Genomic DNA, 15,260 nt, shown 5'->3' on the forward strand with positions numbered 1-15,260 from the left:
ACTGTAAAAAAACGAACTACAACAGCATTAAGGACATCACCGCGAGTATGATGGCCTCAACTCTTATCACCGTTTTAGGTGATAAGCTATCACCTAAAACGGTGATAACCTTTCACCAAAACCTGGAGTATGTATGAGCCTTTAGGTGGTTTAGGGCATCTGGTTAGGATGCCTCGGGTCTCCCTAGGGAGGTCCTTGAGGCACGTCCCACTGGGAGGAGACCCCGGGGCAGACCAAGGATCACGTCCCACTGGGAGGAGACCCCGGGGCAGACCAAGGACCACGTGCCACTGGGAGGAGACCCCGGGGCAGACCAAGGACCACGTCCCACTGGGAGGAGACCCCCAGGGCAGACCAAGGCGCAGATGGAGGGATTACATCTCAACACTGGCCTTGGAACGCCTCGGGATCCCCCCAGGAGAAGTTACTAATGTTACTCTGGAGAGGGAAGTCTGGAGCTCTATGGTGGAGATGTTGCCCCCGCGACCCGACTACGGATAAGCGGTTGAAGATGGATGGATGGAATTCAAATGAATTACTAGTGCTGCACCATTATTACTCAAATGTAGAAATGAGATCTCATCTGGACAGACGGCGGTGGTGGTGGTCCGCGCCGTCTTCCTCCGTGTGTCTGAATCTAGATCACTAAAACCTATAAATATACTGTAATTAATACAACAGGTGGTTTCGAGGAAGCAATCTGATTGGTTGAAACAGCGTTCTAGCCGTGGTTCAAACGAGCACCGACCACACCTAATCAAAACAAAGAATTCAGCTGCTCTGTTCTCGCACTCGGTGGCTAGTTTCTTGGGACATTTGTGGTCGTAGTGACTACATCTGTCATTAAAAAATATGTTTTTTCAGCAAGCTCTAAGGTAACTGTTGTATAATTGCAATATTACACTCGAGGGGTTGGTTTAACGTCATTAACCCATTTTGGGGCGGGAACCCCTTTTGGTGTTTTAAACATAGTTATAATTTAGCTATTGAAAAATAGCAGATCTACAAGCTCATAGCGCGCCACCGAGTGGCGCGCTACGAGCTTGTAGGTCTGCTATTTTTGAAAAATCGTTAACATGCGGCACAAATCTTTGAATATATATTATTTCAGAGCGAACATTGTTAACTCATATTTTGCTTCTGGGGGGGGGGGGGGGGTCACTGGAACAACATATTTTCTGATGGGGGTCGGCGGCCAATTACATATAATTTCTGGGGTACTTGACATGAAATATTGAGAACCACATGAGGTTTTTCAGAAAATAATACAATTTAAAAAAATATGTACATATCAACGTCAGGCCTAAATGGGTTAAATCTGGCGCTACAAGGTAATCAGTGGTTTTGGTGATAGAATTGATGGGGGGGGGGAGTTACCAATTAGTACAGGTGATGTGTGTGTGTGGTGGGGGGCGGGGTTATCAATTAGTACAGGTGATGTAGTTACCTGTGGAGGCGGAGCTATGAGCCAGCTCAGAGCTGCTGTGATTGGTCAAGGCGTGGCTGGTCTGTACCTGAATGGCCTTAAGGTGCTGGCCTCCGCCTCCACCTACACACACACGCACGCACACACGCAGACACACACACACACAAGCACACACACACACACACACACACACGCACGCACGCACACACACACTCACACACACCATATATAAATACTGTCAATATGTTTTATATGTTTAATTATATTGCACTAGTCCTTACCCGTTCTGATATATTTCAACTTGTATAATATATTTGTGTGTGGTTTTTTATGAATAAAAACAGCAGTATAACATTAAAGTATTCTTCCAAATGCATGGTAGGGAAACGTTTTCATGGCAAGAGCAAGGACCACAACATTTACACTTATTAGCCCACAGAGCCCCATTTGAAAAGTATCAAGGACCCCCAGTTTGACATGCACCTATATATGGACAGTCGCACAGATCCAATTTGCAGGTGGATTTGCGTCCAAAACGGTCTCAATTGTGAGCTTTGGCTTGAGAGAACTCATGGCTTTTGCAACCGGTGATGTTGTGAGCTTGTAGATTAGCTGTTTTCACCAGAGCGTGCGCTGTAGCCACTTCACGCTGTGTGTGTGTGTGGCTTATGTTCAAGACAGTTGTATCTCGTGTTGTGTTTATAGCGAACTGAAAAGTGAAAACGGCCACGCGATGACGCACGCGCACACATACGCACGTGCGCACTCACAGCTTAAGTAGTTTACACACACACATGCTCACAGCGAAAGTAGTCTGCACACACACACACACACACAACCTCCGTGTTGGCTGGGGGCGGTGTGAAAAAGGGTATAGGTGCGTGGAAGAATGCGCTAGGGTCCTTGAGGCTGTTCTTCGTGGCATGTTGTTTGTTGTATGTAGTAATTGTGTCGATGCGTAAGGGGGTTTGAAATATCCCGATCGCTCGCCCGCTGTCTATTGCGAGCAAAATTGACAGCGGGCGAAACAACTCAAGTTACGCGGAAAACTGTGTCCCAGTATTAATCAGTGACCGTCCCAAAATGCAATTCACTTGTGACACTGGTGACACGTGATTTCTGGGGAGAGGAGTTTTTCCGCCCTGTGGCTGCGGGGGGTACTGCATGCGTTTTTAATTCACTAATAAATTAATTAATAATGATTAATGTGTCAAATCGAAAAAAGGGCTCCATATTCATATGGTCAATGCCTGTGTGAAAAGTGGGAGCGATTGGTGCAGGCAATGAGGAGATAATGCGGTCGGACACACTCACACACACAGACATTCGGTGAATTATAGTATGATTTACTTTTTAGCATTTCTTTTCAGATTTGTCAGAGAAACATTTAGGTCGCATTCACATCTAGATGGGGGGGGGGGTGAAATTGCATCGTTTTTGCATTTTTAATTTGCTGTGTTTATGATTCACAGTTCACACTGCATTGTGTCAACTGTAGCAGGGAAATGTAGCGTGTTGAGATGTGTTCAGATAAAAAAATATTTGTATTGAACACTACCGATTGAACGGTCCGGAACTACTATGCCGGGACTGAGAGGTACAATTCTAGCATGTGGAGGGAACAGGCTCCAGTTATAGCTTCGTTAGCTTTTAGCTCGCTAGGCGTGGAATTAAAATGGAAGCGGAAATGCCGAGTGCCGGATACAGTAGGCTGGCAGTACAGCGGATCAGAGCACTATAGGATACAGTAGGCTGGCAGTACAGCGGATCAGAGCACTATAGGATACAGTAGGCTGGCAGTACAGCGGATCAGAGCACTATAGGATACAGTAGGCTGGCAGTACAGCGGACCAGAGCACTATAGGATACAGTAGGCTGGCAGTACGGCGGATCAGAGCACTATAGGATACAGTAGGCTGGCAGTACAGCGGATCAGAGCACTAGGGAGCAAGTTAGTTAGTTCTCCACCGGCAGCAGTAAGTAATAGTATTAAGTTAAACATAACAAAGCAATGACATTTGAGGGGAACTGACAGCTATAACAGACAGACAGACAGACAGACAGACAGACACCACACAGACAGACAGACAGACAGACCACGGTCATGTGGCCATCAGAGTTTGGAACATAGGCCCTCATTTATCAACCGTGCGTACGCCAAAATATGGGCGCACGCCGAAATTACCGACATTTTCGGCATTTAACATTTCCGGCAAAGCTTGAAATTGAACGTGACAACGATCAAAACCCACGTCTACTCTGCAGCTGGCGTACGCTGTTTTTCTGTTACACAAGCGGAGCAGCCTTGTCTGAACTGCTGAGAGGCTGTCACAGGCATCTAAACATATATGTATTCACTCCTAAAATGTTTATATAAAAGGTATGTATAATGTATATGGGCTACATGTAAAAAATAAATAAATAAAAATGTTAAGGAATACATGTGTCATATGAAATTAGTAGGAGATAAAATCGCGCAATTAAAAACAATGTTGCAAGAGATGCTTAAGCCATTTAAACAGTGTTTTGCATGAGCGCATACATGCGAGGATTTGGGCTGTCTGTGCTGAAATATTTCCATGACGGGACGTTGGAGAGTATAGTGCAGCAGCTGCTGCAGCTCAGCTGCGGAGAGTCCCAACGTGCAGGTATAGCCTACTGTAGCCTAATCTACAGCATGAAGGCCGATGTCTTTCTTACGGTAGCCTATGTGCAATATAATAAACCCGATGGCGACGCGTCGCTCGAATGCCAAATGTACCGTGCCAGGCTCCCAGCGCAAGTGGGAACTGCATCGGAGATAATACCAGCCAGCCCACGCTGCCCACCACCAGCCACATGAGGCTATATACTGTTTTGGCTGCACATTCATATGACAGTTGACAGCCCGGCCACTGCAGTGACTAACGACTGGAGGCAATCTAAATAGACTGTCGAACGTCGGAACGTGCATGGTCAGTTGGTCACGGACGGACCACTGTGATAGAGAGAGACAGACAGACAGACAGGAGGAGCACCTGCAAAACAGCAGAAGGGAAGCGAAGCGAGAGGAGAAACAGACAGCTTTATTTAATGTGTGTAGGTGCGTGCGTGCATGACAGCAAGGCAAGCGAGGTGAGAGGGAAACAGACATGCAGGGACCCTGCATGAATTAAATAAAGTTGTAGGCCTACCCTGTCACAGGGTAGGCCTACAACTTTATTTAGTTGTCTGTTTCTTCTCTCGCTTCGCTTCCCTTGCTGCCCGCCTCACCCCCCGCACGCACGCTTTATTTAATTCATGCAGGTGTTCGTTCTTTATTTGTTTAACAACACACCAGTTAGTTGGGCTTGCAAGTTGCATGTGCGTGCTGTGCGTGTGTATGAGAGAGGGGGGTGAGGCGGGCAGCAAGGCACGGGAGAAACCTATTTTTTCATGTAACCATGGTTTCAGGAAACGTATTGCCGTTGTTCATGTCGCAAAAACGAGGGCGAGGCTTGATTTCTTAGGGCGTGCCAGATCAAATTCAGCCGTGACATTTATTAACGTGAGAACAAAATTAAGGAAGGATCAGCTGTTTGCGATCACTTTATAAATGCCGTGGCGACGTGGGTGTACTACGAAACCTGCACTCGAATCTGTGGCAGATTTTACACTCGATTGATAAATGAGGGCCATAGAGTATAAAGAAGGATAGAGACTGATCTGGCGCAAAGCTCCGTCCCCTCCGCTATTCATGCAGGGCTGGACTGGGACAAAAACCAACAGACAACTACACAACCCTTTGTAGAGGGTTTATTTGTCACTCACTGATACAGGTACAGTGACATTATCATGATGGCAGAATGGCAGCACGCATATTTTCAGATGGGTGGACGGAGGTCCTTGTCTTGACATGAAATATTGAGCACCACTGATACAGAAACATGAGGTATTTCAGAGAAATGTCTTGATGAAGACATTTTTTTCAAATTTCGACGTCAGGCCTAAATGGGTTAATATAATCAGATGGGACTTTTCTGGTTGCACCTTGCCATTACCTTATATGGTAAGATGGCCACGGTCTGCATTATGGAGAATAACAGACAGTGACAGACAGACAGACAGTGACAGACAGACAGACAGACAGACAGACAGACCTGACATCAGGGTGAAGCCTCCAGGTGGCGGGGTTGTTTTCAGCAGCATCCCGTTGGTCGCCGAGGAGGCAGGGTTAGAGGACGAGCAGGGGGCGTGGTTAGAGGCGGGGCCTGTAAGGCTGTTGGAGGTGGCGTGCGGTGCGTTGACGAACGTCGACTTGCTGCTCGACTTGCTGTTCGACTTCTGACGGAGAAAAACACGTGTGCAAATCTTTGATCACTGTTTCACAAGCAAACGATTTTAGCCCATCAACCCATTCTGACCTGACATCAGATTCTAAAAATGTCTTCTACATCCTGACAGTTTTCTGAAAAAGCTATGTTTCTATGTCAGTCGTTCTTCGATTTAAAAAAAATAGCAGACCTACAAGCGCGCCACTCGGTGGCAATCCAAGCCAATAGAAACTGCGGGCTTTCAATTCCTGAAAAGTTGCAATGCGATAATGGGAGCCATCGTTCTCACGATTAAGACAATCTAAATACGCACGCACGCACACACGCACAGATCATTTTGTATTATCTCGTTAAAGAAATTCTGCCTAACAATGATGTCACTGGTGGACGGGTTTCTGAACTGCCCACAGCTCTCCTATGTATAGCTAAAGCATAACATAATGCCAACACCAAAAGGGGTTCCCGCCCCAAAATGGGATAAGACCTGAGACCAGATTCTACAAATGTATGATCCTGACAGTCCCTGAAACAACATATTTTCAGATGGCGGCCAATTACATAATTATACACTAGTCCTTACCCGTTCTGATATATTTCAACTTGTATAATATATTTGTGTGTGTGTGTGTGTGTGTGTGTGTGTGTTTCTTTTATGAATAAAAACAGAGTATAACATTAAAGTATTCTTCCAAATGCATGGTAGGGAAACGTTTTCATGGCAAGAGCAAATTTACACTTATTAGCCCACAGAGCCCCATTTGAAAAGTATCAAGGACCCCCAGTTTGACATGCAACCATATATTGACAGTCGCACAGATCCAATTTGCAGGTGGATTTGCGTCCAAAACGGTCTCAATTGTGAGCTTTGGCTTGAGAGAACTCATGGCTTTTGCAACCTGTGATGTTGTGAGCTTGTAGATTAGCTGTTTTCACCGGAGCGTGCGCTGCAGCCACTTCACGCTGTGTGTGTGTGTGGCTTATGTTCAAGACAGTTGTATCTCGTGTTGTGTTTATAGCGAACTGAAAACGGCCACACGATGACGCACGCGCACACATACGCACACACAGCTTAAGTAGTTTACACACACGCTCACAGCGAAACTAGTCTGCACACGCACGCACACACACACACGCACACACACACACACACACACACAACCTCCGTGTTGGCTGGGGGCGGTGTGAAAAAGGGTAGGTGCGTGGAAGAATGCGCTAGGGTCCTTGAGGCTGTTCTTCGTGGCATGTTGTATGTAGTAATTGTGTCGATGCGCAGGCTACTGTTACTAAGGTGGCGTGTTCGTTGGTCCGAGTTGTTTTCCTCGTGTGGGTCTGATGCCTGCCTGGGGGGCGGGGCGGTGTGAAGAAGGGGAAGTGCGTTGGAGAATGCAAGGGGAATGTTGCGCCGGAAACTGTGTCCCAGTATTAATCTGTGTCCGTCCCAAAATGCATTTCATGACATGTGATTTGCGGGGAGATGAGTTGTTCAGTAATTAATGTGTCAAATTGAAATAAGGGCTCCGTTAAGACCTCCATATTCATATGGTCAATGCCTGTGTGAAAAGTGGGAGTGATTGGTGCAGGCAATGAGGAGATAAGTGTTTGTTTCTGACAGACAGACAGACAGACAGACATTGTTAGAATTATAGTATGATGATAGTATGATTTTGGGGTCCTCGACATGAAATAGATTGAGAACCACCGATATAGATCATGATCTGTCATGATCTAGAAGACATTTGTAGAATCTGGTCTTAGGTCTCAATGGGTTAATGTGGTCAAGTTAAGGAACACCCCCCTTGCCCGGGTCGGGCGACCCGTCCTGGTCTGGCTGTTTTACACCTTCATGACGGGAACCCATTTTGGAAGGTTATTGTTGCCATGTACAGTATATAGCAATATAACATTTTTGGAAAAAGATTGAATAAAACATAGTTCAGGTTTTTTTAGAATCTGCCTTAGTCCTAAATGGGTTAACCCATTCTGAACGGGAACCCATTTTGGTGTTAGCATCATGTCGTGCTTTAGCTATTGAAAAATAGCAGATCTACAAGCTCATAGCGCGCCACCGAGTGGCGCGCTACGAGCTTGTAGGTCTGCTATTTTTGAAAAATCGAAGAGTGACTGACATAGAAGACATTTTTAGAATCTGATCTCAGGTCAGAATGAAAACTGTCAGGGTGTAGAAGACATTTTTTAGAATCTGATCTCAGGTCAGAAAGGGTTAAAGGGTTAATGTGTAAAGTCAAGGAACACCCACCTTGCCCGGGTCGGGAAACCCGTCCTGGTCCGTCACCTGGTAGGTGAGGTCGGTCTCCTCGAAGCCCGTGGCGCTCATCCTCTTGTCGCTGGTCGCGTCGCAGTGAGGCGGAGAGTCTGGAGAGTTCAGACACGTCTGAATCAGAGCCTTACCTGGAAGGGGAAAAAAGATCACACCTGTGTGAACTGAGTGGTGCAACTCCCCTCTTTTTTCATTTGCTGCTTTCTTTCGTTTTAGGGATTTTAGCTGTTTTTGACAGGGGGGCATTCGAGCATGGGGCTAAATATGTATTTCTTTACAAAATGTTATAGCGATTTATTTTTTAATTATTTACTATAGTCCTACTAGACCCCAAGAAATTACATCTGGCCACAGAAGATCACAGGATCTACTGAATGTGAAGGTAGCCTACTGGGGGGAAGCCACACTGTGTCATAGGCTCAATATGCCAGTTTGACACATTCAGTAGATCCCGTGATCTTTTGTGGTCAAATGTAATTTCTTGGGGTCTAGTAGGACTATAGTAAAGAATAAAAAAAGAAATTGCTATAACATTTTGTAAAGAAATACACATTTAGCCCCATGCTCGAATGCCCCCGCCCCCCTGTCAAAAACAGCTAAAATCCCTAAAAAGAAAGAAAGCAGCAAATGAAAAGAAAATTACACTCACCTTTTACTTTCTCTAATAACAACCTAAAACATGAACCTTGGTTCGACAAGTTGTCAACTAAAGTTGTCCTTTAAGTAATCAAATGGCAGGTGTGCTGCCAGGGCAATCAATTGGCTGAGGCAGAGGCTGGGAGGGGGAGGGGACTATGGGGCTCATTTGGTCCACTGACCAGAGCCTTTTGTGGCGTTTCTGGACAACGGTGTATCCCCACCGTCTCCAAGGCCAGGCACTGCACTCCCTGTGGTGTGCGTGTCAAATTTGAAGCCGGTGGGGGCGAACAGTTCTCGAGTTATTTGGATTACAGACTTACAGACACAGACACAGACACACACACACACACACGGTGCATGTATTGTTGAACCCGTCTCACTCTCTGCATACCTGTCTGACTGGTGATCATGGGCTGCAGCTTCTTGGTGGCAAATGTGTACACATGGCCTGTCTCACTGGCCACCAGCAGCAACACCTGAGTTCCTGTTAGAGTGGACAGCTCATAGGCCTGGACAGACAGACAGACAGACAGACAGACAGACAGACAGACAGACAGACAGACAACCTGATTAACCCATTCTGACCCGAGATCAGATTCTAAAAATGTCTTCTACATCCTGACAGTTTTCTGAAAAAGCTATGTTTCTTTCAGTCGTTCTTCGAGTTTAAAAAAATAGCAGACCTACAAGCTCGTAGAGCGCCACTCGGTGGCGCGCTATGAGCTTGTAGATCTGCTATTTTTCAATAGCTAAAGCATAGCATAATGCTAACACCAAAAGGGGTTCCCGCCTAAAATGGGTTAACATTTTTTTCCAGTGATTATGCTAGTCTATAGGGCACAGTCGGTAGTGCTGTCGCCTCACAGCTAGAAGGTCCTGGGTTCGATTCCCGCTCAGGACGCTGTGGGTGCTGTGGGGCGTGTCCTCTCCTCCGCGTCATCAGTGCCCATACCTGAGGCGGGGTTGGCAAAAGGGCCTTTCTGTGTGGAGTTTGCATGTTCTCCCCGTGTCCCCTAGGGTAGGTACCCTCACATGTTCTCCCCGTGTCCCCTAGGGTAGGTACCCTCACATGTTCTCCCCGTGTCCCCTAGGGTAGGTACCCTCACATGTTCTCCCCGTGTCCCCTAGGGTAGGTACCCTCACAAAAACATGCAGTAATCCTGGTCTCTAAACTACCTCCCCCTGGCCAGCCGGGGCGCCTGATGGAGGGCAAAGGAACTGGTAGGAATAACGTGTTCCTTCCATGCGCTACGTCTGGCCGGGTAAACTCCCCTCTGTCAGGAGAAAAGAAGCAGCTTAGACTCCTCATGCATAGAAGGAAGCATGAGGTCAGTCCGCTGCCCGACCCCCCCCCCCCAGAGGAAGTGTAGCGCCCAGGATTACATTAGATATATATATATTTTTTGTAAGATATTTTTTGCGGCTTATGCCTTTTATTGGTTTTTTGAAGGGACAGACAGTAGACTGACAGGAAACGGGAGAGAGATGGGGGAAGACATGCAGTAAAGGCCGTGTCGGGCTCGGGAGTCGAACCCGCGGCACACTGCGACTGGATTACCAGTTGGGTGCCCAGACGGTTACGCCACCGCCTGGGCCTACATTAGATAATTGACACTGGGTGAATAAATGGGTTGCAAAATCGTGGGATAAAACAAAAACAAGCCCAAATTGATTAAATCAATTAATTACCAGCTGCATTATTATTATCTGTGGGTCTGCTGCTGACGTTATGCCACTTTTTAGCTGCGCTTCGCTGTTATGCTCAAATTAGTGACCCTAAAGAATTCTGAGGCAACATGGCTGGAGACGAGGCAGCCAATCAGAACTGCTCCACTAGCCATGCCGTGCAGACGATGGGATGTTATGGGTTGTTGCCAGTGGTGGCAACTGTCGTGACAGATATAAGCTAAGCAGCCTCCAAAAACCAAACCAGGCAAGCAACTGTGAATGAATCCACGTTAGGCTGGAAATATGCAGGCTTGGCAACCAGTGTTGCCAACTGGTGACAGAGCAGGCTCAGCAGAAAATGATCTCCTGTCGATCTCCAGTGTGTATCTACCAGTCGGGACTTTCACAAGCTAATATTGACCAGCTTGCAGCTGGTAAAAATAATAATTATGCTAGTCTATAATAACCCATTCTGAACAGGAACCCATTTTGGTGTTAGCATCATGTTATGCTTTAGCTATTGAAAAATAGCAGATCTACAAGCTCATAGCGCGCCACCGAGTGGCACGCTACGAGCTTGTAGGTCTGCTATTTTTGAAAAATCGAAGAACGACTGACATTTTTAGAATCTGATCTCGGGTCAGAATAGGTTAATCAGACCAGTGTGTGTCCAGTGGAAACCTCGTATGAATCTGATCTCAGGTCAGAATGAGATAATAACTACCTTCTTCATCATGCCGATCCTGCGTTTACTAAACATGGAGTATCGTCGCTGCTTGTTGTCGATGTACTCCATGTTGATCTTGATCCGTCCACGGGTCTTCTTCCCCGGCTTGGTCCCACGGGAGGCCCCGCCTCCCCATGGGGGCGGAGCCCCGGGGGAGGAGGAGGAGCCTCCGGGGGGGGCGTCGTCGTCCTCCATCTAGAGTTTTAAATAAAGACCACGTAATAAATACATTAACCCATTCTGACCCAAGATCAGATTCTAAAAATGTGTATACATAATATGATAATTTTCTGAAACCCACAGCCTTAGCCCCATGCCCACCTTACAATGCCCACAGCCTTAGCCCCATGCCCACAGCCTTAGCCCCATGCCCACCTTATAATGCCCCCAGCCATAGCCCCATGCCCACCTTATAATGCCCCCAGCAATAGCCCCATGCCCACCTTATAATGCCCACAGCCTTAGCCCCATGCCCACCTTATAATGCCCACAGCCTTAGCCCCATGCCCACCATATAATGCCCACAGCCTTAGCCCCATGCCCACCATATAATGCCCCCAGCAATAGCCCCATGCCCACCTTATAATGCCCACAGCCTTAGCCCCATGCCCACCTTATAATGCCCACAGCCTTAGCCCCATGCCCACCTTATAATGCCCACAGCCTTAGCCCCATGCCCACCATATAATGCCCACAGCCTTAGCCCCATGCCCACCTTATAATGCCCACAGCCTTAGCCCCATGCCCACCTTATAACGCCCCCAGCCTTAGCCCCATGGCCACCATATAATGCCCACAGCCTTAGCCCCATGCCCACCTAGTATACACCATGTAATGTCATGCCCACATACAGTGACAGTCTTAGCTCCATGCCCACCATAATGCCCACATACAGTGACAGTCTCCCCCAGAAGCGTAGCCTCCATTGGGCCACTTGGGCACAGGCCCAGTCTAGCTTCTGACATTGTGTGGCGAAAATCTATAGAAAAAGTGCCCCTCGGGGCACAGGTCTCCACCAGGAGGAAAGGAGTGTTTGATATATAGTGTATAAGGATTTGCTTGATGTATGGATAGAATCTGTAGACAAGTCAGAGGTTCTTTACTCTGGAATTCACACATACTTATTGCCAACTCCTCATCTTCACTCTGTAACTTTAAACATAGATTGAGGGCCAGCCTCTTGAAGCAACCCTCTCCAATTGATTGTAATGTAATGTAGCCTTATTGTGCATACTCAGACATACTCGGACTCAGACACACACACACACACACACACACACACACACTTCACAAGTGTAAATAATGTATTTTTTGTTATTTTCCATACCTATGTTTGATTTTTCCCCTTTGACTCTAGGGAGTGCGTATACAAAGTTGTACACAGATCTGTGCAGTTATAGGTAAAACAGGAATTATATAGCGCCAAAATAGTGGCATTTCGTCCTCGGCCTTGTGTTCATGATTTGTGAAATCACACGCAGTGTTCATGATTTGTGAAATCACACACAGTGTTCATGATTTGAGAAATCACACGCTGTGTTCATGATTTGAAATCACACGCTGTGTTCATGATTTGAAATCACACGCTGTGTTCATGATTTGCGGCATTTTGTACGAAACGGACCAATCATGCAATGCAAGCTTTGGAAGCCAATCTTAGCCTATAGAGCGTCGCAGTCCCTCCCCCTTTCAGAATGGCGAGTGGCCCAGGAAATGAAAAGCACTGCATTTTTCCCATAGCCGTTTCTGAAAGTATTTATTTAAAGACGGTTACGCCGCGGACAAAGCCAACTCGGATCGTGACAAATCATGACAATGAACACAATATTTTGGGCCGATCAAATCATTAGAAAGAAGAAAATAAAGGCAGGATACAAGACTATTTGTTTTGTTTTTCTTCTTATAATTTTTTTGATCGGCCCAAAATATTGTGTTCATTGTCATGATTTGTCACGATCCGAGTTGGCTTTGTCCGCGGCGTAACCATCTTTAAATAAATACTTTCAGAAACGGCTATGGGAAAAATGCATTGCTTTTCATTTCCTGGGCCACTCGCCGTTCTGAAAGGGGGAGGGACTGCAACGCTCTATAGGGATGGAACATGGGAAGTAGACCAGATCCGTGTTGATCACATGACTACAGAGATGAGTATATACAGAGTTGTGTGATGTACGGATCATAAAAGCTAGCCTGACACTCAGTCTGAGTTTTCATTTCGTTTCACTTCGCCAGAACATATTTTCTTAATGGGCGTTGCTAGAGATTCAGGGCTGGGGCCAGGCTAGATAAAAGCTGTACGAGTGAGGGGCTCTAATATATTAAAGTCTAACTCTTATTGATTAGGTTAGGCGATCGATGTGATGGTGATGTGAAACCAACGGCGCAAACACAAACATTAAACGCCATTAACAATAAAGAGTACAATATGACGTAAATGACACATTATGACCGTAAATTATTGTCCCTTCATTGTCAATGGCGTTTACAAAACAAACATTGAACTAGTAAAGACAAACATTAAACCTGTGTATAGGAGGGGCAAACTCTGCCTCATGGTGGCGCTATGAGAGGACGGAATCCACCATACTGACGGATGGAGTGCAAAACATAGGCTACTCTCTTCCCCATGCCTTTGATTGATTGACTGAAGTATGTATTAACAGTTTGCAGAATTACAGTAGCCTACATTTCAAGCACAACTCAATACAAAAACTGTTCACTGTGAGTGGACGACACCATAAAGCATATTACACTTGTTTACAAGAGGGTCCACCTAGTTCCTTCGGCCTGGTGGAGACAACAACAAACTATAGCCTACATTGGCAGTAACCACCAGACTTTCTAGTAACATTGGCAGCCCAGCCCCCATACCAGCCAGCATGCACAGCCAATGTGTCCAGCAAAATCACACCAGCCACAGCGAGACGCCTTTGTTGTTAGCAACTAGGAAAGACCGGTTTCACCTATCGGCCTCGCGTCTCCCCTCCCCAGCCTTTTCCCTTTTAACCTCCTTCATGATTAATTCCTGTTCTGTTCTTTGGATTTACAGAAGTGTCAATTTGTACGTCTCTAAATGTTTTGATGAATCGAACAAGGTGTGGACCCTCTTGTAAACAAATGTAATGCTTTATTGGGTCGTCCACTCACAGTTGACAGTCTTTGTATTGAGTTGTGCTTGAAATGTACCATCTGTAATTCTGCAAAATGTTAATAAATATTCCAATCAATCAATCAAAAAACCGGTCTTTCCGAGTAGCTAAAAACAACAAAGGCGGCTTGCTGTGACTGGTGTGATTTGTTTTTGATCTGATGTGTAAATATTTCAATCAATCAATAACCTATAGGCTATCTCCCCTCCTCAACCCCCATCATCAATCGCGATGCTAATTTTCCCAGTCAACAAACATTTCAATCCACGCTACGCCATGCCCACAGTGCCAGTCTTATACCTCCATCATGCCCACCATAGTGCCAGTCTTATACCTCCATCATGCCCACCACAGTGCCAGTCTTATACCTCCATCATGCCCACCACAGTGCCAGTCTTATACCGCCATCATACCCACCACAGTGCCAGTCTTATAGCCTTACCCCCGTCATGCCCACGGCCGTCTCCAGTCTCTCCCTCTTCACTCCTCTCCTCCTCTGCACCGCGGCCACTGCAGGGCCGCCCTGGTCCTCCTCCTCATCCTCGGACTCGGAGTCCTGCTCGGATCCGCTGTAGGTCACCTCTATGTCGGCCGGCGAGCCGCTGAAGTCCCGCTGCTGCTGCTGCTGGTGGTCCTCCTCCCCCGCCGGGCCGCTGATGGCCGCAGCCTGGCCGCTCATCCCTAACCCGAAGCCGGGGAGGAGGAGGCAGGCTGTCCCGGTGGACCGTACACAACCAAAGAAAACAGCTCCTTATCGATGAACTCACCGAGGACTGATCATCAGCTATTGATCATTGATTGGATAAGTAATGAATTAGCAATAGCAACAAGACGTACTGTGACCGTGTGTGTGTTTGTATGTGCGCGTGCACTCTAAGGTCTAAAGTCGCTGTTGTTGGAGTAAAGTTTTTGAAGCAGCCAAGCTAATAGCCCGTTAGCCGCTATAGATGCTAACTACTAAACACACACACACACACACACACACACTGCTGATCGATGGCCATTGATTGATTAATTGAAATCAAAGTGATCAGGTAATAAACGCGCGTTGTTCATTAAACGTCCCTCCGGTAGCAGCACG

The 15,260-nt window shown here is 46.7% G+C and overlaps 1 protein-coding gene across 1 annotated transcript in view; it reads right to left on the bottom strand.

Annotated features, from left to right (window-relative positions):
* Positions 1 to 15,260, bottom strand: part of LOC310859446 (uncharacterized protein) — a 31,495-nt gene extending 16,235 nt beyond the window's left edge. Inside the window, exons 1-6 of the mRNA XM_083765988.1 lie at positions 14,622 to 15,260; positions 11,028 to 11,225; positions 9,027 to 9,144; positions 7,976 to 8,127; positions 5,545 to 5,728; positions 1,448 to 1,549 (exon numbers count right to left, since the gene is read on the bottom strand). Coding sequence (XP_083622114.1) covers positions 1,448 to 1,549; positions 5,545 to 5,728; positions 7,976 to 8,127; positions 9,027 to 9,144; positions 11,028 to 11,225; positions 14,622 to 14,858 — 991 coding nt within the window. The 5' untranslated portion in view covers positions 14,859 to 15,260. The remainder of the gene's footprint in view (positions 1 to 1,447; positions 1,550 to 5,544; positions 5,729 to 7,975; positions 8,128 to 9,026; positions 9,145 to 11,027; positions 11,226 to 14,621) is intronic.

The sequence above is a fragment of the Protomyctophum parallelum genome (genome assembly GCF_964188405.1).
Source record: "Protomyctophum parallelum genome assembly, chromosome: 5".
Taxonomy (NCBI): domain Eukaryota; kingdom Metazoa; phylum Chordata; class Actinopteri; order Myctophiformes; family Myctophidae; genus Protomyctophum; species Protomyctophum parallelum.